The 24,110-nt window shown below is 37.5% G+C and overlaps 1 protein-coding gene and 1 long non-coding RNA gene across 3 annotated transcripts in view; one reads left to right on the forward strand and one right to left on the reverse strand.

Moving 5' to 3' along the window:
* rsrc1 (arginine/serine-rich coiled-coil 1) overlaps positions 1-24,110 on the reverse strand; it is a 173,715-nt gene that overhangs the window by 119,036 nt on the left and 30,569 nt on the right. For both annotated transcript variants that reach the window (XM_077207546.1, XM_077207544.1), the window contains exon 4: positions 12,401-12,574. In XM_077207546.1, coding sequence (XP_077063661.1) covers positions 12,401-12,574 — 174 coding nt within the window. The remainder of the gene's footprint in view (positions 1-12,400; positions 12,575-24,110) is intronic.
* LOC143715781 (uncharacterized) lies at positions 5,282-7,450 on the forward strand. Its single transcript, XR_013195888.1, has 3 exons — positions 5,282-5,459; positions 6,260-6,312; positions 6,806-7,450. It is a non-coding gene; the product is annotated as an uncharacterized LOC143715781 (long non-coding RNA).

Consider the following 24,110-nt stretch of genomic DNA (forward strand, 5'->3'; position numbering starts at 1 on the left):
TCACCTTGGGGCCTCATGTATAAAATTGTATGTAGATTTCATCCTAAGTGTGCGTACGCACAACAGTTTTCAGATTTATAAAACCATGCCAGAACCAGCTCAAAATTCCTTTCCTCCATCAAAACAATGGAATATTTAATCTAAATGTGTGTAACAAAATGAAAAGAGCTTAAACTCATTCTAGAGTATCCGCACATATTTACACCGTTTATATTTTATAAATCCCAATGCGTGCATGGAAAATTGCGTACACACATTTCAATGTATTTTTTGTGTGTACACAACATTTATACATCAGGCCCCAGGGCTGGACTTATTTGTTTGTTTGTTTGTAACAAAAAAAGCAGTTTTGGCAAAAATAAAGGCTCTTTCCCACCAAAAGCAAAATGAATAAGCCTCAGGATGAAGGGAATGCACATTCACGCCTGTACAGTAGAGGGCACAGCTCAAACAAAGCTTTAACTGCTATTCCAGATCACAGAACAAAAGGCTATTCTCCTGATTAATTAATTCTCCTTAATTATTGCAGGTTTACTGTTTAGGTCGAAGGTCAACAGCATTGGTTAATGAAGTGAGATTAAAAAGTATATTTGTGTTATTTAACATATTTAATTATTGCAGGTTTACATCATATTCCGAGTTTGTATTTACTGTATTTATTCATTTTGAGGTGTTTTTTCTGCAAGTGAGATAAAATGCACTTTACTCAGTCTAGATCTACAGTAATGTTCACACACAACACCTCTGCACTTCTGATTTCTCTCAACATAGGGACAGACTGAGAGCTGTCAGTCAATACATGGGAAAGCAACGTAACTTGCGTTAGTTATTTGAAAAAGTAACTCGGATATTTTGTTGTAAATTTAAAAGATAATATGTTACTTTACTCATTACTCGAAAAAAGTAATCTGATTACATAACTCATGTTACTTGTAATGCATGATCATGATTACGAGCACAAAAACAATATAACATGGCGCAAAGATTGATTTTTTTTATTCATATTTTATGAAAATGATACAAATACGAACAATTGAAAAAAAAAAAAGAAATTGGGCTTATTATATAATTTGCGTTGTTCTTTTCCTTTCCAGAAACCAACATTAGCTTATGCTGTAAAAAATTACTATTAAAATACTACAATCGTACTTTAAAAAATATATATATATATTTCAGAATTATAATAATTTATACAAGTAACAATAGTATAGATCGTATGTTTTAATTTCTCAAATTCTACACTGCCAAAAAATAAATCCTCAAGCTTTTATTGTGGTGGAAAACTGCAGAAACACCTTCAAGGCTCTGTTTAGTTGGCAATTTTTTTTTTTTTTTTTTTTTTTATCTGGTAAAATGCTTATAAGAAAACTTATGTACATTAAAATGTTGGAAATGATGGGTATGTGAAAATAAAGTGTTTCTGGCACAAGTCATTTTCCTAAATGCACGTTAAATTCGTGAAGCAGCATTTATTGCAAACTGTGCCACTCCGAGACACTGAACACACCGGATCATAACTGCACTCGTGTAAACGAACACAGTGAAGCGCTTCACTCTGAAACACGCAGCGCAAACCATCGTTTGGGAAACCCTGCAGTAGACTGTTAAAATTAAGAAATATTCAGAAACAGGTGCCGTTATATAACCTACAGGCAAACATTTTACTATTGTTTTTTAATATATAATTATTTTATTAAACTGCAGATTCAGGGGGCTTTTACACTGGGCTTGTTTGCTGCGGTCCGAGGCCGAGCCCGATAGTTCCTGGCGGCCCCCGCAACGTTGGTCTGGTTTCACACTCAACTTGATTCTATCGAACCCTGGTGCTTTTCCGTACATCTTACGTCATCGCAAACGTGCCACGGCGCGCGTGTGTGTGTGTCGCATAAGCTGTCTTTCCGCTGCTTGCGAACGGACTGGATTTCCATTAATTTGTTGCCCTGATTGCATGCACTATGCGCGAATACACTGCAGACTCACTCTTGCTCGTATCCAAGGTAAATCTGCATCCCTTACGTGTGTTTTATTTAACTTAATACATCATAATCAGCTTAAACGCATGCGCAGGATAGGCTACTTTACTTCCTGAACAAGTGCGGACCCGAGTCCGTGTTGCTTTCACATTCACCGAACCGCAGCGCAGCTACCTCCAGGTAGTCTCGGGTTCGGTACCCCAGTGGGCACCCAGGTCCACATGACGGCGTTCACATTAGCGATTTTTCATGCGAACCGTGCCCCGTTCCGAACTAAAGTGCCAGTGTGAAAGCCCCATAAAAGATTGAAAATTTTTTAAATAAGAGAAATCACTGCCTATACAAAATGTATACAGAATGCAGTTTCACTCTATCTGGAGAACAAAACAAATAACACAAAAGCATTTAACTTGCAATGCAACTTACAAAATAAAATAAACACCATCAAGATGTGTAATCAGGAAAAAAATATTTGACAAAATTGCGAAAGTAAGACACATGTCTTATAACAGCATAACTGCATACACAATCAGCCGTTACAGCACTCACACAACAGGCACACTCTGCTCTCCTGTACACAGCACAACTGGCATCTTCAGCTTTTAATGTTTTTGTGTGGAGCAGCTGCTAGGAAACGTCCTAGCAACCACAGAAACCACATAGCAACACCCTGGCAACTGTCCAGAACTCCCTGGCAGCATAGCAACTATCCTGACTACCCAACAACCGCTTTATCAAGCCAACATACTATTAGTGTGCCAACTGTATTGCAACGCATGTGCTGGAACCCTATTGCAATTATACCCAACTTCTCAACTTTAATGTAAATCATCGATTTGAACGGGACAATCTAGAGTCATGTACAGGACCTGTTTAGGAAACCCATAGCCTACCTACCCTGTACCTGCAATATTTATAAGAACGCCCGACCAATTATCCACAGCTTTAATTTTGACACCAAATTCTGATTTGGTTTTAGTCATAGCAAAACGTCATTTCATTTTTTAGTTACCTGAATTGTTTTAGTCTAGTTTTAGTCAATTAAATAGCATAAGCTTTTAGTCGACATTCTACAATACATGAATATCAGTCACATGACCTCTTACGTCATCCGCTCTTTTTCCAGTTGACTGCCGCCATCTTGAGTACCTGCCGGGTACTGTCTACAATACTGACGGCATTAGCTAGGAAGCAGATTTTCTCTGTTTGTTTCACTTTATACATAACCAACTTTGTTTATGTAAACCCTGTGTGTATTTGACAGTATTCGCGCAATAAGACTAGAAAGATAACTTAGTTCAGTAACCTGTCGCTGTTGTTAGACAGGCTTAGTGCGCGTGCGCTTCGGGTGTACGCGCTCAGAAAAGCGCTCGTTAGAACCGCGCATCAACACGTGAATGACTTGTTAGCACATGCAAATAATGAACTTATGTGAACTGCATTGTCCCCTTCCTTTGCGTTAACATTTGATGTGAATATACGTCGCGTTGTAGCCTATGCTGAGACGGAGGCGCCAGAACTGCAACTGATAGAATGCACGATACTACGACATTTCTTCAAAAGCAGATGGTGGATATATTTTAATCCACGATCATAAATCGTGATATCGCACAGCCCTAAGCTAGCGTAAGCTCATTATCATTTACATCCACTCACCACAGACAACATGAACACTGCACAGAGAGTTTGCACACACAAACCACTGTTATAACATAAAAGCAAGCAGCTGCGTGCATGGTTGGGCAAGATATGATTGAAGGATTTTGACTGAATGCGCGCAAAGTGCGCTCCCTTAATAATTCCTAAAAAGCTGACATCAGTTAATCGCGATCTCACATCTGTTAATATCAATTAAGCTGACTGCACATTGAATCTTTCATAATATATACACTTTGTTTGTTACAATTAGAGGATTTGTCAGCATACAGAGCTTTGAACAAAAAGTCCGTTTTGAGCAGTGAGGGGAGTCTATCTTAAATGCTTCTGATTGGCCTTTGCGTTGAAGAAATCAACACGTATGTCTGTTTTTGGCTACATTGCTCAACGCTGCAAACGTGTTTTAAAAGGAAACTCTGGCCTGTAAATCGTTTCTATTTTGTTTTAGTTCTTGTTGCTTTTCTGCAAAATTGTATTAGTTTTTATATGTTTTATTCATAGATATTTCCAGTTTGCGGGAGTCCCGCGAATCGTTTTATTCTCCCTGCTACGCGCACACAATCAGAGAGTGCATTGCCGCTCGCACTCGCCATCAAATCTAGTCCCGCGCCGCACTCTTTTGCATTGGGAGTGCACATCTCTAGATCAAGGGCCCGGCCCGAGGATTGTGACGGGAAATATCGGCCCGCAACTTCGGGCTCGGCCAGAGAATAGCTCTACTTCCTTTGCGACTGACGTATCGATCTTGCTGAATCAGGTACTCAAGATGGCGGAAGACAAGTTTTAGAATTGAGTGACGTCAGTGAGGAGACGTTGGTGACATCATCTGATATAAGATGGAGAATAATTACAAAACTACTCAAAATATCCAGATCCATTGTAGTAATTAAAATGTAGCGGTCAATTTGTTTAGTTTCCATGCAAATAATGTAAAGCTGTTAAAATTCCCAAAACAAACTTCCTTGCATCACCCTGACCTTGTTTTGCCCATAAACTGTGATCTGATGGTCTTTGGTTTGCAAGAGATTGCAGGTTACACCTCTTTAGATCACTTCACTGGCTCACAGTTGCATAATGCATGCATATAGAAAACCAACTGGCTCTACACAATCCTATCTATGTTCTTAGTAGTGTTGGGCAATATTCTCCATTTTCATATCGTCCTATCATCAGCCTGTTAGATCGGCGATACACGATATTATCGGGTGTGGGGAGGGGCTTACTTACTTATTAACTTGCTTGTTTATTTATTCATTTTCTTGTTTTATTACTTGGTTTTATATATGAGAATCTTTGGTAACACTTTATTTTACAGTGTCCTTGTTACATATGTTATATGTAATTACCATAGTAATAACAGTAAATTATGCCTAATTACATGCAATTAACCCTCAACCAAATCCTAATCCTACCCTAACCCTATAGTAAGTACATGTAGTTAATTAATATTACACTGTACTTAAATATTTAATTACACTGTAACAATGACACCTTAAAATAAAGTGTAACCGAATCTTTTTCTATTTTGCTAGCAAAGGTGGAGTGCACTGTTAAAAATTGCTGTAAAAATACAGCCAATTTCCAACAGTAAAATACTGTTATTTCAATAAACAGTTTAATCCTGTAAATTCTATGTTCCATAAATTAATTACTTGCGGTACATTTACAGCATTTATGTGTAAACCCGTTTGTTCCTGGAAAAAACAGTCTTGAACTGTAAAAAATAGCACGTGGGGGCGGGGCATCTTCAACGCGGTCTATTTTCGAACAGAAAGCAGAATTGTTTCGCAACACTCCTCTAGGCTGTTTTAAAGAAGGACACTGTTCAAGGTAAGTTTATTTCTATGCTGTTATTCTATTATGTTACTCCCAACCTGTAAAATCGTCTTTTTCACGAGGTATTTTTGACTGTGCGAAAATTAGGCTACTGAGCGTGAATCGCGTTTTGCAGACAGAGCTCTCAACGGTTGAGGGCTTTCGCCTGCTAATAAATGCTCTTTGAGCTCCGATTACATCTATGCGATTATTACTGCGACTTCTTTGCTTGGTTAAAGTTAAGTTACCATTTAGAAATTAGTTGGGCTTCATTTGTAGTAGGCTAGCCTAACCCTTAACTCGATTTACATGAATGTGTGATTCAGTAACGTTACACGATGCGAATCTTACCAGATACATCAATTCGAATAATATCATGCACATAAGATGGAGAATAATTACAAAACTACTCAAAATATCCAGATCCATTGTAGTAATTAAAATGTAGCGGTCAATTTGTTTAGTTTCCATGCAAATAATGTAAAGCTGTTAAAATTCCCAAAACAAAATAGCAAAATAAAGCAAAATAAAATTCCCAAAGCAAAATTCCCAAAGCAAAATTTTTTCGATTTAGTGGTGCAAGTACCTGCGTTTTTGTGATTCACATGTAGGCCTAATGTTACATAGTATTAAGTCAAAGAGGTTGTTTTTGAAAGACGAGGCAGAGACGGATATTCTTGACGGCGCGAAACACGTCAGACAGACAGTTCTCAACAGCTGAGGCATTTCACTATTCAATGTTCTCCGTGCTCTGACGTCGAATTTCTTTGCTTGTTAAAGATTTCGAAATAATTATTTTCTTCTTTTTGTCCTAGGAATCATTCACTTGATGTAAATGTTTTACTGAGACAGCTTGCCCTAATCTTTGGTGAGTTTCACGCCATGTATACTTGCAAACGTTGTGCACAATAATGCATTGTCATTTGTGCATTTGTTATTCGAAATGTAACAGAAGCAAGGGTCACTGACACTTAGCATTAGCTTCACAATTGAGTTACGTCACGTTACCATTTCCCTGGTTTACAGTCTTTTGACAGTAGATCAGAAGTAATGATTTATAGTTCATTTAGTATTACATTTTTTTTGTTTTCTTACACAAAAATAAAATGAGTTAAAAATATAAATATTTTTACTACACACATCTATAGTTTGGCTTCAGATTCAGAAGACATTCATTCATCCACTGGGGTCGTTGTGTTGTTTTTTAAGTGTCAAAATAATTAGTTAACTAAGATTAGTTAAGTACATTAACATGATCATTTTATGTCTCTTTTAAAAGTGTTCGCTGAGTATGTGATCACTAGTTTTTGCCATGTGCTTTATTTTACTACTAAGATTTTCTTGATTTTCTTTCCTCTCAGACCTGGATTTCCTCTCAGACCAGATGTGTCAAAAGCTGATGTGGGACGTGTTGGCTGTTTTTTGCCTCTTCCTACGTTTTTTCACCCATTGGTTCTCCTGATTATGTCCTCTCAGATCCGGACTTCCTCTCAGGCCAGATCTTTCAAAAGCAGGTTTGGGATGTTTTGGCAGGGTTTTTTTTTTTTTTTTTTTTTGCCTCTATCAAGGATTTTTCATCCATTGGCTCTCAATGTTTTACTCTCAGACCCAGACTTCCTCTCTGGCCTGGTTGCTGATGTGACATGTTGGCTGGTTTTAGTTTTTTGTTTGTTCGGGGGGGGGGGGGGTTTTGCCTCTTTTTAAGGTTTTTGTTTTTGCCTACTTGTTCCTCTCATTGAATTTTAAAATATATTTTCTGTGACTTTTTTCCCTTAAATACTGTTAATGTATTGTTAAAACCTGTTACCTGTTTTAAATAAATGGCAAACAATGTACTGTACCATAATCTATTTTGTTTTTATTTTTTCCATTGAGTGACAATTTTTGACTTTGTGAAATTATAGCACAGCCGTAAAATTAAAAACTGTAAAATTACGGTAAAGGGCTGGAACCACAGCTGCCAGTACTTTACTGTGAAATTACAGCATTTTTGAAACCGTAAAATTACGGTAAAGGGCTGGAACCACAGCTGCCAGTACTTTACTGTGAAATTACAGCATTGTTGAAACCGTAAAATTACAGTAAAGGGCTGGAACCACAGCTGCCAGTACTTTACTGTGAAATTACAGCATTGTTGAAACCGTAAAATTACGGTAAAGGGCTGGAACCACAGCTGCCAGTACTTTACTGTGAAATTACAGCATTGTTGAAACCGTAAAATTACAGTAAAGGGCTGGAACCATAGCTGCCAGTACTTTACTGTAAATATACGGGTGAATTTTGAGTGTTTATTGATGGGCTAAATCAGGCTAATTCCCGGTATAGTGAGGTCAAAAATAATTTTTGTATCAGACTCAGAGTAATTCAACATGTCATCGGGAAATTAACAGACACATTATCCTCTCATGCCGTTACAGATGCACTATTTTGACTGTACTTCTGCACGAGATGAGAACACGTTTTAATAATTTCTTGGGGCAAGAAAGAGAGTTTGCGATAAATGTCCTCCTACCAGTGCTGTCTCTGTCTGGATGCACTTCAATAAGCCCAAAGAACGCGGGTTATTGTGTTTTAAATGCCGGGAGAAATCAGAGTAATTCGGTTTATACTTAAACTTATGACTTGAATCCGATAAAGGAAAACGGGTTAATGCGTTTACATGACCACATGCATTGTCAGTGTATTCAGCATAATCGGGTTAAGAGCGTGCATGTAAACGCCCTCATTTACTGAACGTGAAAGTAGAAACGGACTGAGATTTCGGCATAGTCGCTGCATTAACACACATTGTCTCAGAGACGACGATTGATATAACGAGATAGCGACTATCATAATTTACTAGCTTAATATTTCTCTTGTGGACCTACATTAATGACAGTGAAAAAATTAGAAGAATATTTCTTGTTAAACAAGTTTTTGAAGCTGCTCCTCATTTTCACAGATGACAGTGTTCGTGAACTAAAGACGGTTATTAGGCTTATATCATTTTAGTGATATTATTATCATCAATATTTAGTAATCGTATTGTTTTTAATGTTATTAGTGTCATTAAATGTTGATGTACTATGGAAACAAAATACTGACGAACACCGATGCCGTTTTCATCTTGGATCTGTATAAAAGTGATGCGTCTGTTAAAACAAGCACTCTTGACAATTTGTGAATGGATCACCTTGCAATTAAATTTTGATGTGGGATGTAGTTTTTTAGTCTGTTTTAAAAGCCCTTTCTTAGAGGAGTCCTCATACACGTGTGTCGGTGTTGTCTCAAGTGTTGGGCTGTGATGTCGTTATGAATTTAGGCAAGGCAAATTAATTGTAGTTCCTAATATTAATTTAATAACAATACTATCTTTATAATAATACTAATAATTTAATACATTAATGGAAAAACGAGCCAATTATCGTATTGATATCGTCAAAGGCATCTGCCATCAGCGATAACTCTCGTCCATACACGATACTATCGTCTATCAGCACAACTCTAGTTCTTGGATTCTCAACTCTGGCCCTCGAGATCCACTTTCCTGAAGAGTTGAGCTCCAACCCTAATCAAACACAAGCTGATCAAGGTCTTCAGCATTACTAGAAAGTTACAGGCAAGTGAGATTGATCAAGGTTGGAGCTAAACTTGGCAGGAAAGTGGACCTCGAGGGCCAGAGTTGAAAATCTCTGTTCTAGACCATCAAATCTATGTTACCTCCAAATGTCATTAAAGCAAAATTACAGTAGACCAACTTTGATATTAAATATTCAATAACGTCTAATAAGTAAAGATAGTTGTGAAAGTGAAGAGCGATGTGTGTCCTACAGGAAAGTGTGTAAGTGAACAAACATATATGAGTGAATGGAGTTATTGGATAGAGATTGTAGCTCAGATTAAGGCAGGGGGTCCCAAGGGTCTGAAGTGTTTAAGATAACGGCCCCTGTGTTTGCTCATTTGTGTTTGTCCCTCCATTATGTTAATGTCATCCCAGCCACATCCCCTAATTACAGCCACAATTACATGTATTGACTCCCCTAGGACATATAAGCTGCAGAGAAACAAAATATAGAGCACACGCACAGACTAACAGAGAATAGAAGCAAGTGTCTGGGGATCGAAATGTGTGTTTACTGTTTACACCGATTCATCACTAGTTATTTGTTAGATTTTGAAACACTTTTATTCAATTAAAACATGACTCATCCAGTAGTTTCACCAGATCACCTGGAGGATCAAGCTCTGCGACTGATTCGTCTACTTACCACTAGGGGTGTGCAATTAAGTAATTGTTGTTTTAACGATGTGCGATTTGACATTATCACATTATTTAATTTGACATTAAACTGTGATTTTTTTTATCGATTATAGCCTATCCCTCACACACACCCAGAGAGTGCATGCATACTCTACGTGATGTAGTCTTGTAGAGCACGCTTTCACTGCGTGATTTAGTCATATCATTTAGTAATAAATATCACAAGAGTGCAGTTTTTCTCCAAATATCAGCATGATAACAAATGTGATATTTATTTTATACAAGTTTAATAAACAAGAAGTTCATATTAAGTGACTTACATTTTAAACACCATATTGCCTGTTTTTGCTCTATTTCGCCAACGAAAATGGTCCAAAACAAAGTCACACACGGCGCTGTTTCCTTACTGAGGGAACCGGCTTTTTGAACGAATCATTGACTAGGATAGATTAAGATAGTCAAATGCTTCTTTCCTTGATTGAATCAGCCGTTTGAATGAATCGGTTAAATCTCAATGATTCGCTCATTAACAGTGACTTCACTCAATTTCACATTTAAAGTATCTTTTCTTGATTTAAATCATTTTAAATATCAATATTCAATATTGCAAAGATGAATTTTGTTGAAACTCATTTCATTTGATTGGTAACAGCCCTATTGTGTCTTATTTTTATAATTGAATTTGATTTCATTTATGAAATGATGCATGGATATAATTAGGTTTAAAAAATGGCTTTATAAAGGTAAAAATGCCAATATTAGGTAAAATACAACTGAAACATACTGGAAAAAATACCACCACAGAGAGTATGAAGAATATCAAAAACTTTAGGAGTCGGCTGTCCACGACAGTCCTAAACCTGCCAAAGTACCAACACAATAAACACACTCTGCAAAATATCGTCTAATAATTGTCATTGAGAAAATCCCAGAAAATTCCGAGATATAATTTTTTGTCAATATCGCAACCCCTACTCGCCACACGTAAACATCTGCTCAAGTTAAAGTGTTTACGTACATTTGTCCACTCACTGTAAATGTACTTGACTATAAATAAATCATAGACTTGAGTTTATTAACAATGAAGTAACAGTAAAGATATAATTTCACCATAAAGCAAAATACTGCATTTTTTAAGATTGTAGTGCATGAATTAACGGCAAGGAATACCTGAGTAAAAAAACTGAACAGCAGAGGAAAAAGGAAGAAAGAAAGAAAGAAAGAAAGAAAGGAAGCAAGAAAGCAAGAAAGCAAGAAAGCAAGAAAGAAAGAAAGAAAGAAAGAAAGAAAGACTTTATATAGTTGTACTCAAAATTGTATATTTATATAAATTATCATTTATTTATTTTGAGCTTGGACAATAAATCGATGCATCGCGATTCGTGGATCGATTCCAATATTTTTCCAATAGATATTTTCCAGCAGATGTGCGTTCGGCTGAGTCTGAGAATGTACTTGCACCTCAGGATGCTTTTATGACGTGAGATTAATATAAACAGCCCACTGAAAACACACACATCAGTTTCCCCCAGCTGTTTAATTTACTCAAGACATTACCATCTGTGTTTATGTGAACACTCCCCAACACAGGTATTTTGACATTATTCTCTGTGTATTTGACTGTTTAAACACGATAAGCTGTGATAAAAAACTCAATTGAATACTGCTGTATGAGCACAAAACAAAGTCTGTCAGACGCAAGTTCTTTCACAGCTTATTAGACTCGATTGGTTTAAAATTGTTGGATGTTTAAACTGGCAAAGCTTAAAAATGCATGCAAATGATAACTTTGTGATGACAGGCATTGTACATCAGAAGCGTAACCGAGACCATTTTTGTGCCAGTAGTCAAATTTCTACTGTTTATTGTATCTATAATTATATAGCCCACCCCTAGTTAAATGTTAATAAGTTTATCCATATACATTTGGTTCACTTTTTTGAATGGTTAACAGGCCCTAGACGTGGTACTATGTATCCTTGAGGAAACAAGACCTGTCTCTGTCGTGTCACTAATCACTAATCAACAATTTCTCTCCTGACTATGTATTCTTTAGTGGGTTACTTCACAGCCAATCAATTGTAATGGACAGGGGCTTCACGAGGGAAGTGGCCCCATAACATATTACACCTAATGATCCTTGTAATAATTACTGCTGTCATTTAGTAAGATGTATACCTTTATTTGGAAATGTTTCTAGAATCATCCAAACACCAGAATGTCAGAAATCACAACATCTTGAACAGATTTTGCATATGTCTATAATTACTGGTGTTTCCGTGTTGTAAATATGTTCAGTCTTGCTGACTGTTGTCATTGGAACTGGAAAGGAGAACACTTTGTCTTGGAGTAAAATCTCTCTAGAGTAAAGCTGGAGTTTGAGGGGGGCAAACAGGAGAGCGGAGATGGAAATGCAGTTAGCGTTTGCTCACGCATATTACACTGGGGTATAAATCAAGACAGTGAGAGAGAAGGAAACGCATTAGACGCCCAGCGGGACGGTGTATACACTGTGTTTGAAGGGCAGATATCAGGCTGGATGGATGAGGCCTACCACACGATTGAGCTCAACTCTCAGCTGAATCTAAACTATAAGATTTCGTTCAGACATGAGATGGATATATTGTTGGAACAGTCGGAACAGTTTGGGAGTGTGTGCTAGAGAAAAACAAAGAGAGAACTTAGAAATTCAAATAACTCAAAAAGAAAGTATTACCTTTGTTTGTCCTTGTCTTTGGCTCTGTTGGCCTCTTTGTCTTTAGTTCTGTCTCGTGTCCTGTCTTTGTCTCGAGTTCTGTGCTGGCCATGATCTCGTTCTCTGCTGCGACTACGTTTCCTGCTGGACCGGCCACTGCTGCCACTGCGAGACTTTCGGTGACGGGAATGAGACCTTCAAGAAACACGCACACCAAAAATACATATAAACTGGAAAAGCATGTCAAATAAATTAGCCCTAAGAAGTGGTTAGCTTAGTTGTTAAACATCCAGGCTGGACTGGCCAAAAGAGCACTGATCAAGATTGATTAAACCTCGAACTCAACATGGACGTTGCATGAAAGTTGCAGAAGATTTCGGGATCACACAAATTCATCATTTTTGCAGTCTAAATTGCTAAAATACCATGATCTAATCGAATATCAAATTGCAGTATTCATGTTTAAAGCAAGAAATAGCCCATTGCCTGGGAATGTACAAAAGATGTTCTCTGGGAGGGAGGGAAGGTACGATTTAAGGGGAAGGGGACATTTTAAGACTAATAGATTTAGAACAACGAGGAAAAGATTATGTTTATCAATTTGCGGAGTTAAATTGTGGAATAAACTAAATGAGAACCTAAAGCAATGCCAAAACATATTCCTATTCAAAAGAAATTATTTTCAAGAGGACTCAAGAAGCACTGTAGTAAAAGTAGATGTAAATGTAGTATTTTTGATTGTATTTTTTGCTGCTTGAATAAGTACATAATCGAGGTTAGATGCATAAATACTTGTCAGTGGTCACTTTAATATATGTGTGTGTGTGTGTGTGTGTGTGTGTGTGTGTGTGTGTGTGTGTGTGTGTGTGTGTGTGTGTGTGTGTGTGTGTGTGTGTGTGTGTGTGTGTGTGTGTGTGTGTGTGTGTGTAAATGTATATAACAACATAATAATAATATAAAAATTGTTAATTGAAGGAATGTAAGAATTAAAGGGGTAGGAGTGCATAAGTTTTACTTCTTCCTCCTTTTCGCAAATGTAATAGAAGTATGTTAACACAGGAAAGAAGGGTACTTTGTTTGCTGCTCATCTGTTGTTGTTGTTGTTTTTTTTCTCCTATGTTTTTAAACATTGTTTTATTTTTTTTATATACTTTCTCTTCCATGTTCGAAATAAAGATTTCAATTCAATTAAAAAAATCCAAAAGCAATTATGCCGTTCACATCTCCTACGGCTCCTCGGTGACCTGCTGTCTGTTCCACTGATATCTCAAAATGTTTCTGATACAGTTAAAAACATGAGATTTTAAATAGCTCATTTAAGCGCGTAATATTAATATGGTTTGCGCAAACTGAGAAGAACGACAAAAACGCTGCTGCATTCACAAATTAAAGCTGTTAAGTCATCAAGTGTGTGTGTGGTGCAGTGTGCTCTACATATGCTCTAGACATGTGTAAGAGCTGTTGGCCAACTGTTGGTGACCCAAGTTCAGCCCATGTCCCAATCATCTCTCACCCCGACTTCCCTGTCTACATTTGACTGTCATGAAAAAAAGGCAAAAAGTCCAAAAAATATCTAATTAAATGTGCAAAAAGTCATGCGTAGATACAAATTCACATACTCATAATTCATTCAATACTTGCACACTGTGGCCAAATACCAGAAATATGTAACTAGTAGGCAAGTACAAAGACCCCAGGTGTGGTTTACAGATCCTATAAGTGAAGTACTGCAGTTCTGAAGTGACACGTTGCAGTGTAAACTGTGTGTTAAAGTGAGAAAGATTTTTCAATGATGTCAATTTTTTCTCAGACATGAGGGGTGCATGCCTTCACCGTGGGCAAAGACACTATAGTCACACACACACACACACACACACACTTGTTTTTATATCTTTGTACGTCTTTCTGTTGACTTTAACTGTTTTTATAGTGAGATAATGATATTTTCTATGCTCTGACAGTACCCCTAATCCTAACCCTCACAGAAACCATTCAACATTAATTAAAACAATGCTCATTCAGCCAGTTTGTTTTTTTTAGTAGAAATTATCAAAAACTCAAAACTGTGATTTTGCACTCCTTTGATTCGCAACATAAAATCTTAAGTCATCGGTTTATATTTTGAGCGGTCGACTTTCGACAGAAATTTGGGGGATTATGTCATTTGTCCTTTTATCTCGGTCACATCCGAAAGTGAAGAAGAGAAGTTCAGCTACAATGATGTGGGAAAAGAGGTTGTTTTGAAGAACATTGGTAACCAAACAGCAATGGTGACCACTGACTTTTCACTTTTCAAGTTTTCTTCTGAGACATTTCTCAAAATATCTTATTTTGTCTTTCACAGAAGAAAGATGGTCATTCACGTTTGGAAGTGAGTAAATTATGAGAAATTACTTGAGAGATGCGAGACCGGTGTGCTTCACAGGTGTTGCTCATTAGCAATCGCACCACCGGCCTCGCACCGTTCTCTCACGGCCCTCGGCCGTCCTGTTCGCCACAAGGCCCCTTTTTGACACACGTGTAAAGCTGTTAATTTATAATTAAATTCAGTAAAAGTTCACGCCACACAATCATGACGATCAGTTTTTATGATCGATCATGTGTGTCACTTAGTAGTGCTCGTGCAAATCCCTATTGGCTGTATGAAGTGGCCATTAGGGAGGACCTCAAAATGACTGTACACAAGCTGTATTGATCCTTACGGACAGGCCAGAGAATGCCCGGAGATTTAAAGGATTTTACTTACCAGAGCAACTGACTCCAGAGCCATACATCCACACTGTGACATACAGACATGCTCACGCAAACACAGCGATACATAAACACAGAGTATGGGACATGGTAGAAAGTAAACTGAGCTGATACTATTGTCAACAATCAATGTGTGTACTTTTACTGTAAACATGTTTGTAGAAAAAAATCTCCTTCAACACACATTTAACTAGTTAATTTGTCCACTAGAAATGCCCAAAGAAGAAGTTGGATTTTTAATGAAAATTCCTACCACTGTGTAATTTCTAATGCATTGTTTATTGGCACAGTAAGTGACATTACTTTATTATTTTTTTTTACATTTATGTAAGAACTCCTGAAATGACTTGCGCTATTTTCACAGCTAGACAAAAGAATAATAAAACCTGAAACCTGAAGCATACAGTACATATCACTGTGTATTTTTATACTGAAAATGTTAAATATTTGGTCAGAAGTGCCCTTTCTCAAAATTGGATCATGAAGTCACACGACTAGGTCTAAAACGGCAAAAGCCAAAAGTTAGTTGAACCATACCTAGTCACCTGATTATTATATATCACATGAATATCATATGATGAAAACAAGTAAACTGCTATATTCACAGCATATTTTAAAGCAGGTTACCCAACAGACTAATGACGACAGGACTGTTGAAGTCCTCCATTGGTCTTAGACAATCCAGGAGTTGCATGATCACAAAATCACATCCCCACTCAAAGATTCAAGTCACATGATCCTAAACTCACATCAAATTTTGGATCATTTGCAATAAACCTACACCAACACACTAATGTTTCCCAACGTTAATAATGACAAATATAATATAATGTTAAAAACAGAAAAATAAATGTTTTTTAAAAGTCTCTTATGCTCACCGAGGCTGCATTTATTTGATCCAACATACAGTAAAAACAGTAATTGTGTGAAATTTTATTACAATTTAAAATAATTGTTTTCGGTTTGAATATATTTTAAACTGTAATTTATCCCTGTGATCAAAGCTGAATTTGAAATGATGGCAGGACAATTCCTTGCCTCTGAGTCAATTGAATTCTTGATTGTTTGATTGGTTGATTGATTGATTGGTGATCGATCCACAGAAGAAAGTCATACAGGTTACGGACAACATGAGGATGAGTAAATTTTACAATTTTAATTGGGAAGGCTGACAAAATCTTTTTATGAGCGATGTAGTCAACCTTGTTTCAGCTTTAACAATATTCTGGACATTACAGATAGGGTCTAGAAGCAGATCTTTATTTGAAAAACGTGAGTCTGGAAACACTAAATCTGCTGTACTTCTATTTCTAATGTTGTTTTATCTGATCGTTTAGCAGCAAGAGCAAAAGCAGTTATAGTTACACGAGAGAACACGAGAGGTCTTATTTTAGCAAAATGTACTTGTGGCCAGCGCATGTAATAAACACCAGGGCCGTCAGTTTGCTGTTTTTTCATCTCTTTCTCTCTTTCTGCAGCTCAGCTCACTTCTGGGCCTGTTGCAAATTAAATTTATTGTAGTTAATAGACTGTGGTGCGGCTGCTAAATGTCAATTTCATTACCAGGGCCTTACCCTTCGAGAATTATGACCTCATTTAAGGCGAGGGGGTAAATGTGTTAATGCAGGATGGCCAGATAAACATCCCCTGCCACAAGCACACATGCGTCCAGCAGCATCATGCCAAGAGTGGGCTATTTTACATGACTTTCAGCTATTATCGCTGGAGAAAAAGCCTTCCTCTATGGCCTAAAAATATTTAAAATTCTTTTGAAAGATCCTTTTTTTATTTTGCTCCCCCCCCCCCCTCCAATCCATTAAATCTAGCAGCAACGATTGGCTCAGGCAATTTTCCCTGCAAATTATCAATAAAGTAATTACCAGTGTGTGGGAGCGCACCGGGCGCTTATCGCTGATGCCCCCTGCCCAGCCACGGATCTGATCCCTCCCAGCACTGCATTTGGGTAATTATGTGAGCAGGATGGTGTCCTGCTGTTATCACACCATATTATATTCCTTCTAAACAAGGTTTCTTGCTTCATATGAAATTGGATATTAATGGTGGCGAATGATAGCACTAGTGCAACTAACAGACGTAAGATACACCACTGGAATCCTAACCTGGCCAAATGATTATTTATTTCTGCCGTGGCCTTTTCTCTCTTTGGTTCAGTCCCACACCCACACACACACACGCACACACACACACATTCCACTCTCGGCCCACGGTGTAACACAGTCACACTGTAAACGCTAATTTACTATAAAGACCTGCTATAAAAGAGAAGACAAAAAACGTCAGTTCCGACCACCAAATCACCATGCTTCTCTTTGCACTTTGTTCCTAAGAAAATGTTTAATGTTCAACAAAAGTCAATGATAAATATATAATTTCAAATATAACATATACATATATATATATATATATATATATATATATATATATATATATATATATATATATATATATATATATCATTGACTTTTGTGTGCATGTCAGAAATCTATCATGAGATGTAATAATGGGCTCTAGAAAGAAAGAAACTCTTATCTCCAGACCAAAATCAGCTGTGTGATTTCTTCAGAAACATGACCTTGTGTTTCAACAAGGAGGAAATTCATGGATTTTTATATACAGGAAGGAACACATCAAACAATTATCATACTGTACCTTTTTACCTAAACTATAACAATAATATTTATAACATGACAACTCTCTGAGTGTTTGGCATGGTAATAGATATGACAATGATATGTTTGGTCTTGGCAGAACTTCTACAATGCTGTTGCTGCTGATGTTGATATAACTGTTACTGTTATTGATGTTACTGTTATTGCTGCTATTGTTATTTATGTTACTGTTATTGCTGTTGCTGTTATTGCTGTTACTGTTATTGCTGTTACTGTTATTGCTGCTATTGTTATTTATGTTACTGTTATTGCTGTTACTGTTATTGCTGTTACTGTTATTGCTGCTATTGTTATTTATGTTACTGTTATTGCTGTTGCTGTTATTGCTGCTGCTGATGTTGATATAACTCTTACTGTTATTGCTGTTACTGTTATTGCTGCTATTGTTATTTATGTTACTGTTATTGCTGTTACTGTTATTGCTGTTACTGTTATTGCTGCTATTTAGGGGCCAAGCACCGAAGGTGCGGAGGCACCTATTGTATCTGTTCCGGTTCTTATTATTATTATTATTCTTCTTCTTCTTCTTCTTCTTCTTCTTCTTCTTCCGACTGGGCGTCTATGGCAGCCCCTAGAACCGTGTCCGGGAAAGTTGTTCCGGTTTGACATTCTGATAGAGGACAGTCCCAACAGTAATTGCACCAATTTTGGTGTCTCTAACTCATTGCCTCTAGCGCCACCACCTGTCCAAAGTTTCACTTTTATTATGCTAATAACTTTTGAACCGTTAAGCCTATCAACAAAATTCTTTTTTCCTCTGATTCCTGAGCTCATGACGATTCGATCGCACCCTATGACGTCATTTTCCGTCATAAAAATATGGCCGCCATTTTGAATTGTCCAAAAAACCTACTTTTGCGAACTCGTCCTAGACTGTTTGTCCGATTCTCACCAAAATTGCACCAGATCATCTCCAGGCAGTGCCGACAAAAAGTTATGGAATTCAAGTCGATTCGTCAAACCACTTTTGATAAACACGCAAACAACTTTTACGTAGCGCTTGCGAAAACAGACGTAAGGCTGTATCTCCGCAACGCTTAATCGTATTCAGACCAAACTTGGTACATGTCATCACAAGCATGACCTGAGGCTACATGCTGCGTTTCGGCGCAGCGCCACCTACTGGTCCGGAGATATGAAAAACGGCTATTTTCGCTCATAACTTCTGAACGGTTTGTCCAAAAATCATAAAAGTGGTCTCTGTAGATTCAGGGCGTCATGTCGAGTCGACTGATATCAAATTTTCCCAGATCGGCCATTTTGGCTGTCGGCCATTTTGAATTATGTGCTAAAATGCTGTATTTTTTGAACGCATGAACGAATTGTTACGAAACTCGGTATGGGTCATCGGTACGATGCCCTGAAGGAGCCTGAGAAGTTTCGAAACAGTGCCACCTAGTGGTAAAATTTATTTTTCAAATGCTTATAACTCTGGCTGTGGTTGACTTATTTTCACGGGAGTCATCTCGTTGAGGTCCTGAATCCTTGCCGAGTCCACAGATACCAAACATGCTAGGTTTCAACTTACGGTTTGTGTAGCGTTGTGATTTAGCGCTTAAAAAACATTTGCCGATATCTTCGAAACCGCTAGTCCGATCGAGACGAAACCACCGTCAGAAGTTTGGAACCATAGCTTGTTAACTATATGCGAGAGCCCAAATGCCAAAATATTGATGGTAAGGGGTAGTAAAATCAAATCAAAGTCACGTGTCAGTCATTTTTGATGCTTTTTTTCATATAAATGTCTAAAACTCCGAAGCGAATTGAGATATTTTCACCAAATTTGGCACACACATGTATGGGCTCATTCCAAGGACACAAGAAAATAATTGTGGAATTTTGCCTCTTGGTGGCGCTATAATAGAACAAAACATGAAAATCCCATTGATTTCAATGCAGTTTTGTGATGTGAAATGCTATACTTAATGAACACATTGATGTAACATTATGAAACTCAGAATTTGTTACCAGCACCTTGCCTTGAAGGTACTCAAAAGATTTCAAGACAGCGCCACCTGTTGGTCAAAAGTTAAAATTACATTTCCAAAAATGCTAATAACTTTTTTTTAAATGTGCTTATTGTAATGACACTGGTCTTAATAGATTCCTTGGGTCATGCCGAGAACATAGATACCAAGTTTGACGTATTTGGACGAACTTCCTGTCCGCCATCTTTATTTACTTTCAAAACCTTCTTTTTCGAACTTCTCCTAGACCATTCGTCCGATTTTCACCAAAATCGAATCGTGTCATCTCCATACCGTGCCGACTAAAAGTTATGGATTTCGTGACGATAGACGAAACCGTTTTCGTATACCGCAGCAGCAAAGTTGAGACATGCTGCCAAAATGACTATTAAGTCTTTATCTCTGCAATGCCTTGATATTTTGACACCAAACTTTGTATGTGTCATTGTCACCTCACTCTGACCACATCACATCGATTTCGTAACTGCGCCACCTATTTGTCGAAAGGTATAATCCATTAAATCATCTTAAAAGTTACTGTATATATGATTTTTTAGCCATTTGCCTAAATTCTTCTTCAAATGTCTTTAATTGCTCCTTACTGCAGTTGGTCTGCCACTCCCACCCATGATGGCATCTGTTGCCGCTTCTTGCGCTTGGCCCCGGTAATGGCTGCTTGCAGCTATATTGTTATTTATGTTACTGTTATTGCTGTTACTGTTATTGCTGTTACTGTTATTGCTGCTATTGTTATTTATGTTACTGTTATTGCTGTTGCTGTTATTGCTGCTGCTGATGTTGATATAACTCTTACTGTTATTGCTGTTACTGTTATTGCTGCTATTGTTATTTATGTTACTGTTATTGCTGTTACTGTTATTGCTGTTACTGTTATTGCTGCTATTGTTATTTATGTTACTGTTATTGCTGTTACTGTTATTGCTGTTACTGTTATTGCTGCTATTGTTATTTATGTTACTGTTATTGCTGTTGCTGTTATTGCTGCTGCTGATGTTGATATAACTCTTACTGTTATTGCTGTTACTGTTATTGCTGCTATTGTTATTTATGTTACTGTTATTGCTGTTACTGTTATTGCTGTTACTGTTATTGCTGCTATTGTTATTTATGTTACTGTTATTGCTGTTACTGTTATTGCTGTTACTGTTATTGCTGTTGCTGTTATTGCTGCTGCTGATGTTGATATAACTCTTACTGTTATTGCTGTTGCTGTTATTGCTGCTATTGTTATTTATGTTACTGTTATTGCTGTTGCTGTTATTGCTGTTGCTGTTATTGCTGCTGCTGATGTTGATATAACTGTTACTGTCATTGCTGTTACTGTTATTGCTGTTACTGTTATTGCTGTTACTGCTGTTGCTGTTATTGCTGATATTGTTATTTATGTTACTGTTATTGCTGTTACTGTTATTGCTGTTACTGTTATTGCTGTTACTGTTATTGCTGTTGCTGTTATTGCTGCTGCTGATGTTGATATAACTGTTACTGTTATTGCTGTTACTGTTATTGCTGATATTGTTTTTTATGTTACTGTTATTGCTGTTGCTGTTATTGCTGTGCTGTTACTGTTATTGCGGTTACTGTTATTGCTGTTGATGTTATTGCTGCTGCTGTAATTGTGGTTACTGTTATTGCCGTTTCTGTTATTGCTGTTATTGTTATTGCTGCTGATGTTACTGTTATTGTAGTTACTGCTGCTGCTGTTACTGTTATTGCTGTTTCTGTTATTGCTGCTGCTGCTGCTCCTGCTGCTGCTGCTGTTACTGTTATTGATGTTATTAGGGGCCAAGCACCGAAGGTGCGGAGGCACCTATTGTATCTGTTCCGGTTTTTATTATTCTTCCGTTTCTTCTTCTTCTTTTCTCTTCTTCTTCTTCTGACTGGGCGTCTATGGCAGCCCATAGAACCGTTTGCGGGAAAGTTGTTTTGGTTTGACATTCCCAACATTAAATACACCAATTTTGGTGTCTCTAACTCATTGCCTCTAGCGCCACCACCTGTCCAAAATTTCACTTTTATTATGCTAATAAGTTTTGAACCTTAAGGCCAATCGACAAAATTCCTTTTTCCTCTGATTCCGGAGCTCATGTCGATTCGATTGCATCCTATGACGTCATTTTGCGTCATAAAAATATGGCCACCATTTTGAATTGTTCAAAAAACCTACTTTTTCGAACTCGTCCTAGACGGTTTGTCCGATTTTCACCAAAATTGCACCAGATCATCTTCAGGCAGTGGGGACAAAAATTTTTGGAATTCAAGTTGATTCGTCAAACCGTTTTCGAAAAACGAACAAACAAATTTTACGTAGCGCTTGCGAAAACAGACGTAAGGCTGTATCTCCGCAACGATTTATCGTATTGAGACCAAACTTGGTACATGTCATCACAAGCATGACCTGAGGCTACATGCTGTGTTTCGGCGCAGCGCCACCTACTGGTCCAGAGATACAGAAAATGGCTATTTTTGCTTATAACTTCTGAACAGTTTGTCCAAAAATCATAAAAGTGGTCTCGTTAGATTCGGGGCGTCACGACAAGTCGACTGATAACCAATTTTCGAAAAAGCAATTGTTACGAAACTCGGTATGGGCCATCAGTACGATGCCCTGTAGGAGCCTGAGAAGTTTCGAAACAGCGCCACCTAGTGGTAAAATTTATTTTTCAAATGCTTATAACTCTGGGTGTGGTTGACTTATTTTCACGGGAGTCATCTCGTTGGGTTCCTGAATCCTTGCCGAGTCCACAGATACCAAACATGCTAGGTTTTGCCTTACGGTTTGTGTAGCATTGTGATTTAGCGCTTAAAAAACATTTGCCGATATCTTCGAAACCGTTAGTCCTATCGAGACGAAACCACCGTCAGAAGTTTGGAACCATAGCTGGTTAACTAGATGTCAATGCCCAAATGGCAAAATATTGATAGTAGGGGTAGTAAAATTCAATCAAAGTCACGTGTAAGTCATTTTTGAAGTGTTTTTTCATATAAATGTCTATAACGCAAATTGAGATATTTTCACCAAATTTGGCACAAACATGTATGTGCTCATTCCGAGCACACAGGAAAAAAATTGTGAGATTTTGCCTCTTGGTGGCGCTATAATAGAACAAAACATGAAATTCCCATTGACTTCAAGAATTTGCTACCAACACCATCTCCTGAAGGTACTCAAAAGATTTTGAGACAGCGCCACCTGCTGGTCAAAATTTATAATTAAATATACAAAAATGCTAATAACTTTTGAATGAATTTGCCTATTGTAATGACTCTGGTCTTAATTGATTCCTTGGGTTATGCTGAAAACAAAGATACCAATTTTGCCAAAGTCAGCCAAACTTCCTGTCCGCCATCTTGATTTTCATTAAATACCTACTTTTTCGATCTCCTCCTAGATCGTTTGTCCGATTTTCACTAAAATCGAATCGTATCTTCTCCAGACCGTACCGACTGAAAGTTATGGATTTCGTGTTGATAGACGAAATCGTTTTCGTATACCGCAGCATCAAATTTGAGGCATGCTGCCAAAATTACTATTCAGACTTTATCTCTGCAATGCCTTGACATTTTGAAACCAAACTTTGTATGTGTCATTGTCACCTCACTCTGACCACATCACATCGATTTCATAACTGCGCCACCTATTTGTTGAAAGTGATAAACCATTAAATCATCTTATAAGCTACTTTATATATGATTTTTCAGCCATTTTTCCCAAAATTCTCTTAAAATGTCATTAATTGCTCCTTGCTGCAGTTGGTCTGCCACTCCCACACATGATGGCATCTGTTGCCGCTTCTTGTGCTTGGCCCTGGTAATGGCTGCTTGCAGCTATATTTGTTATTGATGTTGCTGTTACTGCTGTTACTGTTATTGCTGCTGCTGCTGTTGTCATTGCTGTTACTGTTATTGCTGCTGCTGCTGCTGCTGTTACTGTTATTGCTTTTTCTGTTATTGCTGTTATTGATGTTGCTGTTATTGCTGTTACTGCTGTTATTGCTGTTACTGTTATTGCTGTTACTGTTATTGCTGCTGCTGTTATTGCTATTACTGGTATTACTGCTGCTGTTGTTATTGATGTTACTGTTATTACTGCTGCTGTTATTTCTGTTACTGTTATTGTTGTTATTGCTGCTGCTGCTGCTGCTGTTATTGCTGTTGCTGTAATTGCTGCTTCTGCTGTTATTGTTGTTACTGTTATTGCTGCTGCTGTTATTGTTGTTACTGTTATTGTTCCTGCTGTTATTGATGTTACTGTTATTGTTGCTGCTGCTGCTATCGCGGTTACTGTTGGTTATTGCTGCT

The sequence above is a fragment of the Siphateles boraxobius genome, unplaced genomic scaffold, assembly GCF_051911475.1.
Source record: "Siphateles boraxobius isolate OS27281-9 unplaced genomic scaffold, OSU_SipBor_1 6, whole genome shotgun sequence".
Classification (NCBI taxonomy): Eukaryota; Metazoa; Chordata; class Actinopteri; order Cypriniformes; family Leuciscidae; genus Siphateles; species Siphateles boraxobius.